At 40.5% G+C, this 21,342-nt stretch overlaps 1 protein-coding gene across 1 annotated transcript in view; it reads left to right on the forward strand.

Moving 5' to 3' along the window:
* The window catches only part of LOC145457587 (uncharacterized), a 210,691-nt gene that overhangs the window by 42,099 nt on the left and 147,250 nt on the right, over positions 1–21,342 (forward strand). The window contains 8 exon segments of the mRNA XM_080335810.1: positions 6,404–6,526; positions 11,133–11,258; positions 11,334–11,459; positions 11,553–11,678; positions 13,132–13,403; positions 15,042–15,198; positions 15,244–15,416; positions 19,778–19,969. Coding sequence (XP_080191936.1) covers positions 6,404–6,526; positions 11,133–11,258; positions 11,334–11,459; positions 11,553–11,678; positions 13,132–13,403; positions 15,042–15,198; positions 15,244–15,416; positions 19,778–19,969 — 1,295 coding nt within the window.

Raw genomic sequence — 21,342 nt, forward strand, 5'->3', positions numbered from 1 at the left:
TTAGCCTAGGCGAAGTAAATAAGAGGCATGTACAATGCACACTGAATGAAAAGTAATGCAGAGAAAATAAGACGCAAGCGACAAAATGGGGTGGCATATGGCGGAGGGCGAGGTCGATGTTAGGTCGTGGTCCGGTAATCCTGAAGACTGGGTGACGTGAATGAGGTGTTGGAAATGATGCAGACTTAAAATGATAACACTGAGGCTGGACCAAGCAACAATTGTGCGCCTGTCGAAAACAGCATCGTTTTCATGCCTTTGAACAATTTAACAACAAAGTGCTTGAAGTTGAGGATCAGTTGCTGTGTCCTGCCTTACAAGATGAAGCAGAAGCACTTTTGAATGCTTTCAACGAAAACTGAGACAGGTGACGTGGGAAGTCAGGCAAAAAAATAACGCAAAATATGCATCGGATATCTTTGCACGACATGTTCAAGCAGAGACCTATTGTTAAGTTGACGTTTAACTTTCCCTGACATCCAGTTAATTATACTTACTGCTTGAAATGAATGAATTGTTGAAAAAGTTGAACCCGCAATTTGTGAAGATTTTTTGCGTACTTATCTGGGATGCGAACTTAAACGGGTGCGTACTTAACCGGTAGTTAACTCTACATTCCCTTACTTATGTAGCTGTTATTTAGTTTCCGGTAAATTGTGGTATGTGATAGCTACATGCATAGGCTGCATTGTCGCTGCTTTATGCTCCGAATAATTTGTACCGGTACTTGAAGAGATAGTAATTATTTTCCGTCTAAACTTGCCCATTTAGCACAATAGCGACCAATCCTACATCAGCTACATGTATTGTATAATGTGGAATTGCAACGGCTATCAGTGTGCAAAGAAAATGCTCTCTATGCCCCCTGCTGTTGTTATTCACATTTTGGATCTCTTTATCAGGTAGGCTACTTTACGTTCGTGGGTTTTGTTTGTGTGTGTGTGTGGGGGGGGGGGGGGTCCGTGCCTCACCAGCCATGGACCTCACCGCACGTTACTGGACATGGTTAGAAAAGGTAGTCCCGACGAGGCAACAATCCCTAATTTTGTGAACGATTGTAGTAGCATAACATCTTATGTAATACATCGGAGCCGTTGTTAAATTTGAAACAACCGGCTGCAGCTCCGGCTCCACTTGAATTTTATGCAGAGCTCCGGCTCCAGCTCCGGCTTCAAAGCCCTGGTTTGCAATCAATCAATTCAGAGTGGTATTTATCACGCGACATCATCTTGTGGCGACATTACGAGATACATCTGTGCGACATTCATTGAATAATACTGCATAATTCTATCAATTTTATGCGCATTGATGAGGCCCGAGACTCGTGCTTTACGTTTTAGCTATCGAGTGCTTGCGCGCTTTCAAGGGTGCATTCTTAAGTTCACTGATTGACCTTCAGCCTCTTCTCATCACCACGAAATGTCAGAGTGTTATCATAATTAAACAAAACCGACCAACGTTTAATTCGTCCAATTCCAAATTACCAGGAGTGCGGGCATATCATAGGTCAAGTGGTCTATATCTGAAAGAAGGGAACATGATGAAATAATGATATACGCTCCGGGCCATAATTCACGCATTTCAAACCCCTGAATAAATGGGTAAACATGAAGGGGCCCAACATATGTAGCAATTTAGCATAAACCCGAGTATACTTTGGATGATATTATTCAATTTAAAACATCTCTTCGCTCGATGCAGTTTAAAAAATTAAACGGATATACATAATTTGCAAAACTGATCAAATTGTCTTAGCAAGAGAACTGAACTAAATTGGATTCATCTCTATTAACCGACAACAATACATGCAGGCCTACGCCAGATACTGAGCTCTGGTCAACGCGTATAATGTAGGGAATATTAGGATCATCTGTGATTCAGCTTTCCCACCTGTACAAATCTGAAACTACGTGATTGATCGATTAAAGCAATGTTTTCGAGCTCCATTCGCACTTCTGTTGGAAAATATATTTGATCTGCACAAACTAACCGAAAATTGTTATACAAAAAGGAGAAATTGGAAAATGACGATATTTATATAGCTTTAAGCTATCAAGTGTCTCCTTAAAAAGGCAAATCTTTTTCATAGTTTTGATTTCAACGGTTTCACTAAAAACCTTCTCGGCCAAAGAAGTTGTTGGGTTTTGTACAAGAACGTCTACTATTGCTTGGATGGTCAAGGTTTCAAAAACTGCTCTGCGCTCCTATCCAAAATACAGCGTATCGTCCGTGAGAGAAAATGCTTGTAGGCAGAAATAGTTTTTGAGAGATTACACAAAGGTCCCAAACGTTTCAGTTTGTCGAAATCATCATCAATGGACAGATTCTATTTTCATCTGCACAGGACAAAGTGTAATGAACAGATCGGGGGCACCGAACGACCAACCAGTGGACGTCACTTGAACTGGCATCCACCTCGACCTATAGTGTCCGATGTTACAGTCTTATTCGATGTTATTCTTTCGTCGTCGGTCCTTTTTAAAAGCTATTTCTTGCTCTTTTTCTTTCGTTATCGGATAGTTTTTCTGGGCTTTTTTGTCGCCGTAAGAACAGCGACACGGGGAACGAGGAGTCCAGAATAACCTCCGACGATGGGTATGGAAACCTGGCCGCCAGCTGGATAGCGCCGACGCTCACCACTACGCTATCTCCCCCAGTCGGTGCCGAATGCCGAAAATATTGACAACGGAGAATATCCATATCGAAACTTTTGGCCATCCAGCGACGGTCATTTTGCCAAGGTTTTGTCACCGCTGATGTTTCGGACCGCATTTTATCAGCGGTATGTTATCCAAAATTTTACGTCTTTATGTGCACCAAAGCAGATGAGTTTGGTCACGAAATGAAAACGCAGAAGGCATTGGCCTCGAAATGAATACGGAGTAGGGTGTGACCTCGAAATGAATAAACAGAAGGGGTTGGCGTCGAAATGAATACGCAGAAAGGTTTCACCTCACAATGAATACGCAGACGGGTTTGGCCTCAATATGGATACGCAGAAGGGATTTGCCTCGACATGAATACGCAGAAGGGTTTGACCTCTGAATGAATACGCAGAAGGATCTGGCTTCGAAGTGAATACGCAGAAGGGTTTGGCCTCGAAAGGCGTCTCATAGGCCTGAGCTCGCTCATTGCACACCCCTACACTATAGCTCATCCCAATGGACTTCAAACCATGTTTTCCAGAAAAACCAGTCGGACAAATCTTATCACGAATTCAAAACAATGGCCTGCACATTATTGTGATAAAGCCACATGTTTTGCGTGTCTCACTTATTGGCCATAATAGTTCCTAACACCGTGATCTGGGATATGTACAATCAACTGCAGGAATTTTTTTTTGCAATAAATTCAACAAATATTACATACATATCAACAGATCGCTTTAACACTGTGTCGACCCGAAATTATACCCTTTGCGACCCATAACCCTTAAAGAGGTAAAAAAATCTGAGACACAGTGACTTGCAAATGTGAGTCTGTAATAATGATATTTACTACTATCCTCGTGCCTCGTGCTAATAGAACTGTTAATACGAAAATACGATGATCGTTTAGCGAAAGAAAGCAGAAAGTCAATTTGACGTCATTTTGCAGGCTGTCGCCTGCTCGGACGGGCTGATATACTGTATCTTTGCTACTACACTCGTTTTATAACCAGCGCAAGCTTTTAGTTCCGTACTAATTATAGCGAGCAAATATTATTTCACTACGGCTTGTGAGAGACAAAGTTATTGACAAAGCTATACCATTAGTATTGCGTCCTAAGTCAAACAAGTTTTTACAATTGCGTCGCAACTACAAAATGTTAGGGAGACACTGCACTTGAATTTCCTGTCAGTTTTATTTGAATTATTCCACGTCTGAAAAATTTACAAATGATTTCGACTTTCATCCGCACTCAATCGGATTTTCATCCGCACCATCCGCACTCAGTGGCGTAGCAGCCACTTGGTGGTTATGGCTCTGCGTCAGGGGCCGCAGGCTCCAGGGGGCGGCAAAATGAGGCTGCACAGTGCACACAGCCGGCTAAAAGCAGCGTAATCGGTAGTCCTATAGCTGGCGGCCAGAGAGCTAAAATTTAATCAAACTTGTCTCAATCTAAAGCTAGTGTCGCACTGATTCCGAAATCACAAATTAAAATGTGAACATGGCAATGGAACCACTCCGAAATAGCCGTTAAGGCCGATTGCTCCAAACAATCGGAGCGCCGCAACACAATGACCAATTGACCATGATAATGGAAATTGAATCAAGCGATTATTTGGAACAATGCCGATTTTCATACTCTGATGGCTACTTCGGAGTGGTTCCATATAGAGCAGGGGCGGGCAACTTCTCCAGTCGGCGGACCGGATATAGGAAAATTAAGTACTTGGCGGGCCGGATTGCTGAATTAATACATTATTCGCCCATTTATCCACATCTACAAGGAATAAATCGTATTTAATGAATGTATTTTAACGACAGCAATGTCACTTCAAAGCCATTTCTCGCCAATAATGATGAAAACAATGTGGAATTGAGAATAGCATTGTCATACAGGCGCCGCCATGTCTGCTTCTATCTAATCAATCAACACACAGTGCAATCCTTAATTAAGATTTCAAGGCGTTCGATAAGCCCGGTACCCCAAATTTACCAAGATATCAATCAATTCATTAGGGTTGAGTAGGTGACTAGATATAACGTCAATATTGAATTCATGCGGTCCGCGTCCTCTACGAAATTTGAAAAGTGGCCCGCGACTAGTTTTGAGTTGGCGACCCTGGCATAAGCGGTGCCTTACAAAATCCTAAGTGTGCCGTGCTACAAGTCAACGGTTACGGAATCAAAAATGAGAAATATCAGCCTGGTGTAGATGACCATCGTGGTCGACATACATCATGATTACCACAAACGACATCAGGGTTGAGTATACCGTAAATGCCGATAATGCAAGTCTTCTCGCTTCGACCAACTCACGCGTAATCTCCACTCTCGCACGCTGCGCAGTGCGCATACACGTAGGCTATATATTAACATACAGTCACTAACATTTCACGTAGTAAGCAAGTAGTGGGGAATCTCAGCAGACTGGGGCCGTGGGCCACATTATCATGTACGACGGAAAACTGTCCGCGGGCTGGACAAAATCCCTTCACGGGCCGGATCCGGCCCGCGATCCGTATGTTGCCCGCCCCTGATATAGAGACTAACATCGAAAAAGGAACTGTGTAATCGGGCTATAGTGTCGAGGCCGAGGTGGATGCCAGTTGAAGAGACCGCTACTGTTGACGCAACTGGTCGTCCAGCATCCTCCTACCTGTTCATTACATCGCATTGTGTCTTATCGCATTGTACATTGTGTGTGTCTTGTTCATATGAAAACATAGTCTGACGATTATTGATTATTGATATTGATAAGAGGCTGGCGCGGAACATGCAGTGAAACCACGTTTGATCGTAATGCAACAGCGTTTGATGTTTTACAGTGTTCATAATTAAATCACACCTATACTTTGTTCGACACCATATTTATGCAAGTGTCTGAAACTTTGTCTGACCATTGGTGTTTCAATTGCGACCTGTGAGAGGAGATTCTCAAAGATCAAACTGATAACGTCTTATTTACGTTTCACCATGAATGATAATGGGCTATCAGCTCTGTCCATTTTTTCTATAGCAGTGGTTCTCAAACTGGGGCGTGAAAGCATCTAAAGGGGGCGCGAAGCTGCGGTCAACTGAAAATAATTTTCCGTTCTGCGCGATTTACCTCCGATTCCTAGTTATCGCCTTATGTATAGCTCGAATTTCATATTTGAGAATTTTTTCATCAACAGTCATAAACCTTCCATGCCATTACACTATCCGTTGGGATTGCTAGCATTCTGGCTGCATTTGCGATATGACGATATGGGGGCGCGAAATTTGTCACTATCACTGCCTAAAAAAAAGTTTGAGAACCACCGTTTTATAGAAAGAGACTCCGTTCAAAAACTTCAGGATATTGTCGCTAATATCGCTTCGGCGAAAGCTCGAAATCTTCTTGTCCTTATTATTTTCGGCCTTATAAACGCCGAGGTTTCTTCCTCAAGCAATATATAACTTCTGATGCGTGGCATATTATTTGTAATTATTTTTATTGAATAGATTGCTTGAACATGAAACTATGTCGTAATTTGCTGCGGTCTACTTAGAGGGGCAGCATTTTCAACGAAAGCGCAGGGCGGCAGTACATGCTGCTACGCCGCTGTCCGCACTGCAATTTTTTTTTTCATTCGCATAAGTGCATACCATCCCACACGTTGAAAAGCACTGGATTTAAACAATAGACAGCTATTATCTGTTCATCAAGTAGTCACGATTCAAAGGAATTAATAGCGAATAAAACTATTTATCTCCGCAATAATTTTGTTCATAGGAATAGATGAGTGCAGTTTGGGAGTGGACAAATGTGATCGAAGTATTTCGTCATGCACGGACCTTGACCTACTCTATCAATGCAATTGCAATACCGGTTACTCTGGTACGACTTCCTGTGAAGGTGAGCTAGGGTTATTTTATTAACATGTCGGTTATATTTCTAGTCAAAATCTAGTTAGACCTATATTCTTCAATTTACTATTATAATGCAAGCAATTCTACTAACAAATCTGCGCAGGTTCACTGGAAGCAAACCAAACTCATAACCAATGATAAGTATTGCAGGCCATGGATTTGAGATATTTCTCAAACAACGGTTCTCGTCGAGCCATGTACATTGTACAAACTTTATAGGTGCAAGATCGCGTCAACTTTCCAGCCCATCCGCCAATTACATATCAATTTTATTTTTAATAATATTATAATAGGTTGGCGGCTTGTTCATATTAACCCTAGACTGCTCTGGTGGGGTCAATTTGACCCCATCAGTTATTATGATTTTTGTCTTACCAATTTCGCTATACAGCTGTCTAATAGCCTCTTGCATGACGTTATAACGGTGCATCTACCCTTTTTGAACCCTACTGTCTACCCATTTAAAAGTTCCCGCTGAGGCGTAACACCAATACACGAATGGAGATATGGGGTCAAACCTCCCCCACCAATTAATTATAATAACAAAGAAATAACAACAAGACAATACAACAGAGTAACAACGACAACAACAAAGTAGATTCAATCCGAATCCTCCGGCTCCATGCACTTTTGACATGTCACTATTTTCACAGAGTGTGCTTGGCAGACAAATTCCCCACATTTTACACATTTCTCGCTTGTTTTCCGGTCTTGTGTTCTACCGCAAAGACAGCATCTGCCACGTGCAGCTTTGGAGAGCTTCGCTGGTGGCACTTTACTGTCTTCTCCCGGAAAAATTCTTTTAGACCCGGTAATTTGAGCTAACACCTCTTCTGCCGTAAGCCTGAGCATTATTTCCGCACTCAATCTAGATAAAATTGACTTCCTCTCTGACCAACTATAGATAACTAACCTACGGATAGCTGGGCAACACGTGACTCACGGTCGAGTGATGCGACAACGGCAGATTTCTTGTCGCTTCATAGCATGAGACGGGAGCGTAATTGCTAATCCCATAGATGACGACCCGAGCGCTCAAATTAGATAAAGATGATCTTATTTGAATGCTACAGTCGCGCTGATTCTGATGATATACATTAAGCTTTCATCATGGTAATGGAACCACCCCGAAATAGCCTTCAAAGTCTGAAAATCGGCATTGTTCTAAACAATCGCAACCACGCACGGACCGTTGTTATGGTCATTGTGCTGCGCCGTTGCAATTGTTTAGAACAATGCCGATTTTCAGACTTTGAAGGCTATTTCGGGGTGGTTCCATTGCCTTGATGAAAGCTTAATGTATATCATCAGAATCAGCGAGACTGTAGCTTTCAAATAAGATCAACTTTACTTAATTTGAGCGCTCGGGTCGTCATCTATGGGATTAGCAATTACGCTCCCGTTTCATGCTATGAAGCGACAACAAATCTGCCGTTGTCGCAACACTCGACCGTGAGTCACGTGTTGCCCATCTATCCGTAGGTTAGTTATCTATAGACCAGTGTTTCTCAACCCCGAGTCCGCGGACTCAAATGAGTCCGCGGAAGGTCCTGGTGAGTCCGCGAGCACAGGAATTTTAAGTAACTTAGTCGGCTCGGCACACACGTTGACAGATTGACAAGCTGGTATTTCATCGGGTTTCTCAATGGTAAGACGCCAGTCTCATAGTGAATTTAATATTTTAGGTAATTTTATATTGATAAAACCTTAAGAAACGATCATGGATCCCAATTTAGGGGTTTACGGACTTAGTTTCAGATTTAAAAGTCGAAAATCCACGAAAATGTCAAAATTTTCCACTTTTTCTTCCACTTCCGATATGATTTCGGAACATGTAATTGACAGACCTACGGGGCTCGTTCACTTTCGGACCAAAGTCATTGCAGCCTTGCGGAGAAAATAGCTTTTTGGTCCGAAAGTGAACGAGCCCCGTCCTGGTCCGGTTTCGTCAAATTCCGATTTGAGAATTAGGCTGAGGGATTCGCAAAATACCTATTTTGAAATGTTAGTAACCTTAATAGCTGTCATAAAAAATGCATAGACACCTCAAATATGTGACTGGCAGTACTCAACTTGAATAGCGCTTTCAGAACTATACATTCACTGCAGTAGAATTTATTACCTCGGTGGGTTTTCGAGTTTCCCTTATCAAGAATTAACGGCACCATAAGAAGGAGAAAGAGTTTGTATACAATCCTTAAATATTCCATTAATATATTCCGCTGATTGTCTGTGTAACGTCTTACGAGTATTGTATAATTTGATTCTCTATTATCCCTTTATTATGACTACCGGAGTACCGGTACAGCTGACTTTGGCCAACTGCCGTTCCTTTTTATCATTGCATTGTTACGTCAAATTTTGCCAATTTGGATTTCGTTTGGATCTCTTTCTATATGCTTCTTATTGTGCCGTTACCTCTTGTTGATAAGGGGCATACGAAATTCCTGCAAGTTAATAAATTATACCGCAGCGAATGTAGTTTTGAAAGCAAGATTAGAAATACCTCAATAAGCGATGTTTGGCCACGCATATTTCAAACGCAAGAACAACGAAACAGCACCACTACAAATTGATCAGCATTCCAAGCATTATTAGTTCTCCTGAGATTTCCTGTGTCTTGGGCAAACCAGTTGGTTGCAAGTATCACAGGCAAAACGGGTATGCTTTGCACATCTGTCGCATCATCCTGGTTTGATACCAATCACGCCAGGTATAAACCCCTTATTATCGCCAACTGGAATTTCTCAAAATGCCCTACATTTATGTTCGAGGTAGCCTATTGCTAAAATTGTCATAAGCAATTCTGTCACGGTCATAAACTCTACAATTTTGGTCAGATTGACTTGAATTTAGTACGAATGGACTCGGAATTTAATGCTGCGTGTTCACTATTCACAATTCACATACCGAATATGCCAGGTATAAACCCCTGGGACAGCTCTATATACACAGGTATGCAGGACCGTAATTGCCGTACACCAAACCCCCATAATTGAGGGAGAGCTCGAAGGGGGGCCAAAACTATTCGTGAATTAACATAAATTATAGAGTATTTTTTGAAAATTTATGCAACTTTTTAGAAAAATTATATCATTATATCATATTCCGAAACGCCTCACTCAGCTCGACCGATAAATCTGAATGCATGAGCAGAGATAGCATAAAAATGTACAGCTATATATATATGAAATTTCCGATCATGTTGACCGATTTAATTATGAATTATCGAATAATTCTGCGCTTCGCGCGGTTTTTTCGTTACAAAACGACTAAATGAACGGTACAAAAATTTCGCTGTGAAGTAGCGGTAAAAAGGTAGGTAGAAGTTAGGTTTATCGCCCTGTGTGGCCAAAGACCAACGTTTTGTTATTGAGGGGGGCTGACGAAGTGCTGTTACGGTCCTGCACGTAGGCACATTGCACAGGTTTCCGGCGCGATATACGCTGAGTCCTGGTAATTGATTATGGCGTCTTGTTCACTAACAGACTATTTTGAAAATGACAACTCGTAGGGACATGTGCTAATCACAGAAACAATCTATAGTTGTCTAATATAAGTAGAACTCGAGATGTGGACTGCATTACTGAACAGTTGCTTGAATTGCAAAGCCGACAGATGTGGAAAGACAGGTTTAAAAAAGCTTCCTTGACTCAATTTTAGCCAAATGTGCAGTCGATGGAGCATAGTCTTTCAGATCTTTGTTAGCAAGCTGCAACAGCTCTTTTGCTATTTCCGACCACATCACATACCTGTGTGAATTTGGCTTTTCAACTCTGACGATGAGCAAAAGAAGTATAGCAATAGACCTCAACCGGAAGATGACATCAGATGTAGGCCTACATTGACAACCATGATTGCGGAATTCAATAAACTTGTCAAGCAAGATCAAGGACAAGGCTCCCATTGAGTGTGGGTTGAGTGAAAAACAGTGCTCGCTTTTTTGTTGATACCGTATTATCCTCTCTTGGATAGAAATAAAAAAAACTATTTTTCGGTAATATATAGCTTGAGTCCGCGGATATACTGGCGAGCTTGATATGAGTCCGCGGGTCAAAAAGGTTGAGAACCACTGCTATAGACCAACGAAGAGATCTGAAAGCTTGTCGTTATGCCTCGTTGACTGCAAGTGACAGAAACAATGCCAAAAAAGAGCAACAAACAGTCAAATCCATCCGATCACAATGAGGAGATAATTACTTAGTCTGCCCACTATACCTGCAAAATCTTACCCATGCGCAATCAATAGCTCATTGCGGCGAGGTATTAGCGATAATCAGCTAATGCTTTATTCCGAATGATAGTGTATAACAGCATTAAGGATTACATGTCTGGCAAAAACAATATGACCGCACATAAAAATATGGCTCACATTTATGCTGGTCTGGGGTCAATTTGACCCCAATCTGAGCAGTCTAGGGTAAGTTATGAAATCTGAATTAATATTTGATTCGTTCTTGCGAGAAATATTAACATTGGGCCTCAAAAGACTTGCGATTCTCTGGTTTATCACATTCAATTGTATGTCTTTGTGAGATATGACGTTAATGCGATTAGCTGCCTTCTTAAATTCAAACAAACTATAATTTCAGATGTAGATGAGTGTGCATCAGGTACAGATGATTGTGCCGAGAACATATCGAGTTGTAACAATACTGCTGGTTCATACTCATGTATCTGCAATAGCGGATACTTTGAAGATGGAGAGAATTGCGAAGGTGTGTGTGGCCCACTTTTTATTACATTATTTGCAATACATTACCTTTTTTCATCCAACCATACCATAATTTTAGATATAGATGAGTGTGCATTAGAAACAGATAACTGCGCGCAAAACAAAGCAAGATGTAACAATATTGCCGGGTCGTACACATGTTCCTGCAATACTGGCTATTTTGGAGATGGAGTGAATTGTGAAGGTTTGTGTCCAACTGTTTTTAATTCCATAATACTTTTCTCTGGGACATACGTTGTGATGGTATATTATTTAATTAAACGAACTATCATTTTAGATCTAGATGAGTGTGCATTAAACACAAGTAACTGTACCGAAAACAAAGCTAGTTGCAACAACACTGCAGGATCGTACACTTGTTCCTGCAATAATGGATATACTGGAGATGGAGTGAATTGTGAAGGTGTGTGTTAAGCCGAGTATTATATCGTATCATGTTATCTGGGACATGTGATGGTCTATCATTTAAACGAACTATCAATTTAGATATATATGAGTGTTCATAAGGCACAGATAACTGTGCCGAAACAAAGTAAGTTTTAACAATACTGCTGGTTCACACCAGACATGCCACTCCTGGGTTTTTCCACCCAGATTTTATTCCAGGTTTTATTTAATCATCACATGGGTTTCTGGGTTTTTGTTCTTGAAATCTGTTTTTTTTTACCATCCAGTTCGCCACGCCAGTTTTATAGTCGAAAAAAAATAATTATTATATTAGTAAGGTCGCAATATCGTAAAATGCACGCACTTCCGTTCGCCATTGTCGATGGATTTTGACTGTTTTTGTAACGACAGAGTGCTGTGAAACTATTTCACTACTAAAATGAAAGGCTTCGGCTTGATGCGATAAAGCTTCATTGAATGGTAACTTTCAGATCGCAGAAAGTCGTGTTCATACACGACGATTGCCACTTGCCAGTAGTGAACTCGGCAATTGGCGAACTTCGTGAACAATTCGGCATGTGTCGATAAATAACATGTAACTGTATGGTATGCAGAAGCACATGAACATAGCAGGTGATGATCCGACTAGTATAATCCCATTGTTATCTGAGTATATTTAGCTCTGAGAGAGAGAGAGAGAGAGAGAGAGAGAGAGAGAGAGAGAGAGAGAGAGAGAGAGAGAGAGAGAGAGAGAGAGAGAGAGAGAGAGAGAGAGAGAGAGAGAGAGAGAGAGAGAGAGAGAGAGAGAGAGAGAGAGAGAGAGTTAGACACCCCTAGCAAGTTAATCAGAGGCGTTGGTTATCAGCACATTCAAATGCACCCTGAATTTCATGATTTTGTCCTAGGATTAATCAATCGAAAGCTATACTTTCAATCTGGTCAAGTCACTGAAAATACAAAATACATGAAATGAAATCATCCTTAGAAACAGGGATAGGATGGCATTGCATTGACCTTTCACAGCGCGATAATATTATTAGTGCACTATTAAGTATTCACGCTGCGCCCCAATGCTTCATTGCAATGTGTCGAGAGGAAAACAACTTGTTTTTTGTTCGATTCGCAGTTTTACCCAAGCAAAATGTGTATTATAAACTGTTGTAAATTCAATATCAAAGACTTCGATGACTGTATGAGTGTATTCAACGACAATCAGGGTCCACTTTCACAGCTATCTCATGTATTTTGAGTAAAATATAGGATCTGGGTTTTACTGGGTTTATATGGCCTCCACATCTGGGTTCTTCCGAAATATCCCGGTGGCATCTCAGGTTCACACGCATGTATCTGCAGCAACGGATATTTTGGAAATGGAGGTAATTACGAAGGTCTACCCAATCGATCCATTATATTGTACCATATTCTTTGCAATGTATGAAGTTATTCCATCGAACTGAACTTTCATCTAGATCTGAATGAATGTGAATTAGACCTCGATACCTGTGCCGAAAACAAAGCTAGTTGCAACAATACTGATGGCTCGTACACATGTTCCTGCAATACTGGATATTTTGGAGATGGTGTGAATTGTGAAGGTTTGTGTACAGCTGTTTATTATTCCGTAACATTATTTCTGGGAGAGAGAGTCTTTATTTTCATCCAACCAAAATACATAACAAAGGGCAGTGATGGTGGTACAGAAAATATGCATGCACAGTATTCGGTATTAGACAGGAATGATCGATAAGATCGTGAAGGTCATCTAGTCTGATCACACCAGCATCAAACAGGTACACTTGACTCTGAACAGTCTGGCTGTAAAAATGTTTAGTTAAAAAAGGAAAATATAATAAAAATTAAACGATGGTAGCAAATGATCAATGAACGAGGTAGGGCAACTGTGTTAGTAGTATAACGACAGGAGGTGATCAAGTAGGTCTTTTTTAAATCTATTATGAGGCAATTTACGGATATGTGGTGGTAATGCATTCCAGATGATAGGTCCCGAGTAGTCGATAGATCTCTTAGTTAGGTTGCTATTGCGTGGGGGTAAGTAGATATTTCCCTTGGACGAGGATCTCGTGTAATGGGAATGGACATTTTTGGCAGGTATGAAAAAGTCATCAAACACAGGAGGCAGACTATTGGAAAAATATTTGTGAATAAGTTTTGATACTTCGAAGCGATATAGGTCATCAACGTTCCGATGATATATTATTCGAACGAGCTATCATTTTAGGTCTAGATTAGTGTGCATTAAACACAAGTAACTGTGTCGAAAACAAAGCCAGTTGCAATAATACTGCAGGGTCGTACACATGTTGCTGCAATAGCGGATATTCTGGAGATGGAGTGAATTGTAAGGGTTTGTATACCATCTCTTTATAACATTGTCACTTGTACCTTGCGATTTACGACGTTGTTTCATCTAACCAAACTAAAATTTTAGATTTGGATGAGTGTGTGTTAGACAAGGATATTTGTGCTAAAAACAAATCGAGTTGTAACAATACTGCTGATTCACACCAGGGCTGTGGAGTCGGAGTCGGAGACGGAGTTCGGCTAATTTTCACTTGATGGAGTCGGAGTCGTGAAAACTATATTGACTGGAGTCAAAGTCCAGGTAAAAAGATTGACTGGAGTCGGAGTAGGAGTTTGAAAAAATGACCGTTACTCTGACTCCGACTCCAACTTCCTAATCATGAAAACAATTGATTTCAAAGGATTTTTAATAAGATATTATGTACCATCAATCACCGTTATTGATAACGATACAGAACCGGGGGCCACCCCGTGGCCCGCAAGACAAATGTGGCCACGAGAAGGTTTTGTGTGGCCTGCGAGGTAATTCTCGAAATTCTAAAATTGCAACAAAATTAAAGTGATGAGCATCGGAGCGGAGTCGCAGTGGATACGGAGCGGAGTTTTGCCGATTTTGTGACAGTCGGAGCGGAATCGGAGTTTACTCCCTATATTTTTGCAGAGAATTTCGGAGTATTGTAACTTTAGTAGCCGACATCTTTGGATAGCTCTGACCAGAATACACTCTTGATAATGATTATAAACCAAAACACAGACAGTTGACACCTTGTAAAATTGTATTATGAGGGGTAGCATGCAAAAATGATTGCCAATTGCATAAAAATCAGCCATCTGCACTGCAATTAGGGACTGGAGAGTAGACAATACTATGAGGCCAACCCAAGAATGTCGCAATATGCATCTTCGCGATGCAGTCACAAATTGATGTAATTTTTGGAATTATACCATGATACTGTGACTGAGTAAATAAATCGTATGGTTTTATAAAATTGATATAAATGTAACAAAACGCTGCTTCCAACTTGACAAAATTAAAAATATTTGTAGTGTAGCATAGCTGCTTGGGTCAAACCAAACTGCAATTTTAGATATAAACGAGTGTGTGTTAGACACGGATATTTGTGCCGAAAACAAAGCTAGTTGCAACAATACTGCAGGGTCGTATACATGTTCCTGCAATAGCGGATATTCTTGAGATGGAGTGAATTGTGAGGGTATGTATCCCATCTGTTCGTAACATTGTCCCTTGTTCCTTGCGATTTACGACGGTATTCCATCTAACCAAACTACAATTTTAGATTTAGACGAGTGTGCGTTAGACACGGATATTTGTGCTAAAAACAAATCGAGTTGTAACAATACTGCTGGTTCGTACACATGCTCCTGCAATACTGGATATTTTGGGGATGGAGTGAATTGTGAAGGTATGTGTTAAGCTGAGTATTATATGGTAGGATGATCTCTGCGACATTCAATGGTCTATTATTTAAACGTATTATCAATTTAGATATTAATGAGTGTGCATTAGGCACATATAACTGTGAAGAAAACTGCCGAAGCAAAGCGGGTTTTAACAATACTGCTGATTCACACCAGGGCTGTGGAGCCGGAGTCGGAGTGTATCTAATTTTCGCTTGATGGAGTCATAGTCGTGAAAACTATAGTGGCTACAGTCGGAGCCCTGGTAAAAATATTGACTAGAGTCGGAGTAGGAGATTGAAAAAATGACCCTTACTCCGACTCAGACCTCGACTCCAACTTCTTTATCATGAAAAAAATTGCTTTCAAAGGATTTTTAATTCGATTTTTATGTACCATCAATCACCATAATTAATAATGATACAGATCAGGGGGGCCATCCCGCGATCCGCAAAACGAATGTGGCCCTCGAGAAGGTTTTATGTGGCCTGCGAGGTAATTCTCGAAAGCATAAAATTGCAACAAAATGAAAGAGACATGTTCACCGCAACAGTCGATATTGCTCAATCTAACTGCCGAATAATCCTGTCCTTGTCAAATGAGCCCTATATCAGAGTAGCATATTTATTGATAGAATTCATTCATTACTTTTAAAAAATTCGCGCTTAGCGCAACCTGGGCATAATTACACACTGCACAGTTTTATGAGATAATTTTTGTCAATTTTAAAGCGTAGTAATATAAGTCTTGTTTTCAATGCTATCTAATTCGGTTCGCTCCTATCGGACTACTAAAAAATGGTTATCAACAATCGATTTACCCGCGCAATGGTTCATACATCTCATGTGGCGCTTTGGCCGTAAAAGGTTTGCCACCCTTGAGATAGTTAAATTGGACATTATTTGCAAATTGCAAGTCAGTTGCATAGAGGAAGAAAGTCGCAATGTCCATCTTCGCGATGCAGTCACGAATTGATGCAATTTTTGGAATTATACCATGATACTGTGACAGAGTAAATGCATCGTCTGGTTTTGTAAAATTGATATAAATGTAACCAAACACTGCCTCCAACTTGACAAAATTAGAAATATTTATAGTGTAGCTTAGCTGCTTGGGTCGAACACATGATGAACAAAGACTGCAAGTCCTAGTATATGAATGCTTGACTTGGTGCAGGTAGACTAGACATATGCTATTTGACTACTTTGTCAATTCTATCAATTAGGCCTACTAATGTTTATTAGTAGTGAGAGTGTGTTCTTATAATCATTATAGTGTGTAATGTGAAAATTAGTAAGTTTTATCTCTGTATCAGTAGCTGACCCATACACAAGAGCTATACTTTGATTGGTTTATCTACATCCACTTTTGCAAACCACTTTTGCATGCCATAATTATTCATGTTTTCATATGTTTAATGGTTATATGATAGTTATTTAAACGTCACCGTGGCATATAGTTTTCGAAGTAAATTGGTATTACTGTTGGAGTCGGAATCGGAATCGGAGTTGGAGTCGGAGTCGGCATATCAAATATGTGCAGAGTCGGAGTCGGAGTAGGAGTCTGTTGTGAAATTCGCCGACTCCACAGCCCTGGTTCACACGCATGTATCTACTAAAAAAAGGTTAGCAACAATCGATTAACCGCGCAATGGTTCGTACATCTCATGTGGCGCTTTGGCCGTAAAAGGTTTGCCACCCTTGAGATAGTTAAATTGGACAATGTTTGCAAATTGCAATTCAGTTCCATAGAGGAAGAAAGTCGCAATATGCATCTTCGCGATGCAGTCACGAATTGATGCAATGTTTGGAATTATACCATGATACTGTGACAGAGTAAATACATCGTCTGGTTTTGTGAAATTGATATAAATTTAACCAAACGCTGCATCCAACTTGACAAAATTAGAAATATTTATAGTGTAGCCAGGGCCGTAACAGCACTTCGTCGGGCCCCCCCAAAAAAACTTTGGTCTTGGCCCCCCATATGGTTATAAGCCGAACTTCTGGGGGGCTTCGCCCCCAGATCCCCCTCTGGTGATACCCTATTTACTGCTATTTGTCATATTGTTGGGACTTTGTTTAGAGAGACAGCTTTTGTCGCCTAAGCGCGCTAAGCGCGGAAAATTTCCAGAATTCATGATTGAATCGGTTAGTATGATCGGGAATTGCATATATTTTGTTATCAATTTTTATCTTCTCTCTGCTCACGTAATCAGATTTGCCGGTAGAGCTGAGTGAAATGTGTTTCAAAAGGTAGGACGACTCAATAATAATTAAACATCTTCGGGCGTATACCCATTGGCAGGAATGAAACAGTACCTCGTCAGGCCCCCAAAAACGTGGGTTTTGGGCTCCCATAGGGTGTAAAACGACCCCCCCCATCACGTTGTTCGCGTTTGTCACGAAATCATCTGTACTGTATCGTAAGGCAGCGCCAAGCGCGAAAATTTTCGATAATTTATGATAAAATCGGTCAATCAGATCGGCGATTGCATGTATATTATGCTATCAATTTATTGTCCTCTCTACTCACGTAATTAGATTCACCGGTAGAGCCGAGTGAAGTGTCTTGAAAACGGGAGGGCCCGTAAATAATAATTAAACATCTTCGGCGGGCGGACCCGTTGATATGACTTCGTTACATGATGTTATTTCGTGACTTCCTGTCTGCTATAACATAAAATATAGAATCGCCCAAACGTGAGCTTCTAAACTAAGAGACGCACACGATTTCAAATTGGTATTTCTTACTGGCATACATTTTTTCCCAGCGGGATGGTATTTGTCTTGTGAGGTTCAGATTGAAAAGACAGCAACATTTGGCGCCTGTCATTTAGGCGCCTATGGACAATTAAACCTATATGTATTTTGTATATATAACGAAGTCTTCGGTCAGCATAATGGCATAGACCTTTTCGGCCAAGGTTTTCTCGCTACCGATCGTTCTGGCACACTTCTTAGAGTCTCATGTTATATGGCCCAATACTTGATTGTATGTCTTGGTGGGTCGTGGCGTGGTAATGGCCCAATACCCAATAATAAAGACAAATGGCTACTGGAATTCGCGCCCAGCGCGAAAAAATTTTGAAAAGTTTGCATAAATTTTCAAAAAATATTCTATGATTTATGCTAATTCACGAAATAATTTTGTGCCCCCTTCGAGCTCGGGACCCCCCCCCAATTGGGGGGTTTGGGGTGCGGCAGTTACGGTGCTGAGTGTAGCTTAGCTGCTTTGGTCGAACAAATGGTGACGAAAGACTACAAGTCCTAGTGTGTGAATGCTTGACTTGGTGCCGGTAGACTAGACATATGCTATTTGACTACTTTGTCAATTCAATCAATTAGGCCTACTAATGTTTATTAGTAGTGAGAGTGTGTTCTTATAATCATTATAGTGTGTAATGTGAAAATTAGTAAGTTTTATCTCTGTATCAGTAGCTGACTCATACACAAGAGCTATACTTTGATTGGTTTATCTACATCCTGATTATACAGTATTAGATATATATGTAATGTTTGAATGATTCAAGCATATTAGGATATTAGAGAGTCCATGTTTATCAAATATGAAGAAACGATGGATATTTAGAAAGGCAATCTTTCATCTTAATTACGTAGTATATAATTCGATCTGGGCAACAATGAAACACTTTTGCATGCCATAATTATTCATGTTTTCATATGTTTAATGGTTATATATGATAGTCATTTAAACGTCACCGTGGCGTATGGTTTTCGAAGTAAATTGGTATTACTGTTGGAGTCGGAATCGGAATCGGAGTTGGAGTCGGAGTCGGCATATCAAATATGTGCAGAGTCGGAGTCGGAGTAGGAGTCTGTGGTGAAATTCGCCGACTCCACGGCCCTGGTTCACACGCATGTATCTACAGCAACGGAAATTTTGGAAATAATGTTAATTATGAAGATCTACCCAATCTGTCCACTATATTGTACCATATTCTTTGCAGTGTATGACGTTATTCCATCGAACTGAACTTTCATTTAGATCTGAATGAATGTGAAATGGACACCGATACCTGTGCCGAAAACAAAGCTAGTTGCAACAACACTGCAGGGTCGTATACATGTTCATGCAATAGCGGATATTTTGGAGATGGAGTGAATTGTGAAGGTTTGTGTTAGTCTGTTTATGATTACGTAGCATTTTTTCTGGGAGATACGTTCCGATGATATATTATTTAAACGAGCTATTAATTTAGATCAAGATGAGTGTGCATTAAACACAAGTAACTGTGCCGAAAACAAAGCTAGTTGCAACAATACTGCAGGGTCGTATACATGTTCCTGCAATAGCGGATATTTTGGAGATGGAGTGAATTGTGAGGGTATGTAACCCATCTCTTCATAACATTGTCCCTTGTTCCTTGCGATTTACGACGTTATTTCATCTAACCAAACTACAATTTTAGATTTAGACGAGTGTGCGTTAGACACGGATATTTGTGCTAAAAGCAAATCGAGTTGTAACAATACTGCTGGTTCGTACACATGTTCCTGCAATACTGGATATTTTGGGGATGGAGTGAATTGTGAAGGTATGTGTTAAGCTGAGTATTATATGGTAGGATGATCTCTGCGACATTCGATGGTCTATTATTTAAACGTGTTATCAATTTAGATATTAATGAGTGTGCATTAGGCACATATAACTGTGAAGCAAACTGCCGAAGCAAATCGGGTTTTACTAATATTGCTGATTCACACCAGGGCTGTGGAGCCGGAGTCGGAGTGTATCTAATTTTCGCTTGATGGAGTCGGAGTCGTGAAATCTATAGTGGCTGGAGTCGGAGCCCTGGTAAAAATATTGACTAGAGTCGGGGTAGGAGATTGAAAAATTGACCCTTACTCCGACGCAGACTCCAACTTCTTTATTATAAAAACAATTGCTTTCAAAGGATTTTTAATACCGATTTTTATGTACCATCAATCACCATAATTAATAACGATACAGATCAGGGGGGCCATCCCGTGATCCGCAAAACGAATGTGGCCCACGAGAAGGTTTTGTGTGGCCTGCGAGGTAATTCTCGAAATTATAAAATTGCAACAAAATGAAAGAGACATGTTCACCGCAACTGTCGACATTGCTCTAATGCTCAATCTAAACGCCGAATAGTCCTGTCCTTGTCAAATGAGCCCTATATGAGAGTAGCATATTTATTGATAGAATTCATTCATTACCTTTAAAAAATTCGCGCTTAGCGCAACCTGGGCATAATTAAACACTGCACAGTTTTATGAGATAATTTATGTCAATTTTAAATCGTAGTAATATAAGCAGGGTTGCCATACCGTCCTTATTTCTAAGATTTGTCCTTATTTTTGAGGGTCACGTCTTAGAAAACTTAACTTTCCTTATTTCTGAGATATGTCCTTATTTTTGTCTTGCGTCCTTATTTTGTCTTATTTTCAACAATTACAGAACTTCGATCGTTTTCGTCTGGTATCTCTGTTACATAATATTCTCCAATTATGCTTTTGCGTCGAGATTTTATGACATCATGAATGAAAGGAACTCTCGTGACGTATACTCACAGCAGGGGCGGGCAACTTCTGCATTCGGCGGGCCGGACGTAGGAAAATTAAGTACTTGGCGGGCCGTATGTTGCCGGCCCCTGCTCTACAGGATTTGACTTCTAAGTGGTGACATAGCTAGGGCAGTGAGGGGTGGTATATCAGTTTCGGCTGTACCAAGCTACCGCTGCGGACGTCATTTTAGCTTAGTAGTAAACAGCAGTACCAGGTTTCTGATGTTTAGTCTGCAGCAGAATAAGCTGAGGGGAAGGCAGCATTTATTGCGTAGTGAAAAAAGGCGCAGTGCAGTCGACACATTGGTTAAAAAGTAGTAACGCTATAAATCATTGATAAAGTTATCTAAATTATATTGCACTTGCGCATATAGTTTTAGCTATACTG

The sequence above is a fragment of the Botryllus schlosseri genome, chromosome 15, assembly GCF_051294905.1.
Source record: "Botryllus schlosseri isolate E-star chromosome 15, Bs_hap1, whole genome shotgun sequence".
NCBI lineage: Eukaryota > Metazoa > Chordata > Ascidiacea > Stolidobranchia > Styelidae > Botryllus > Botryllus schlosseri.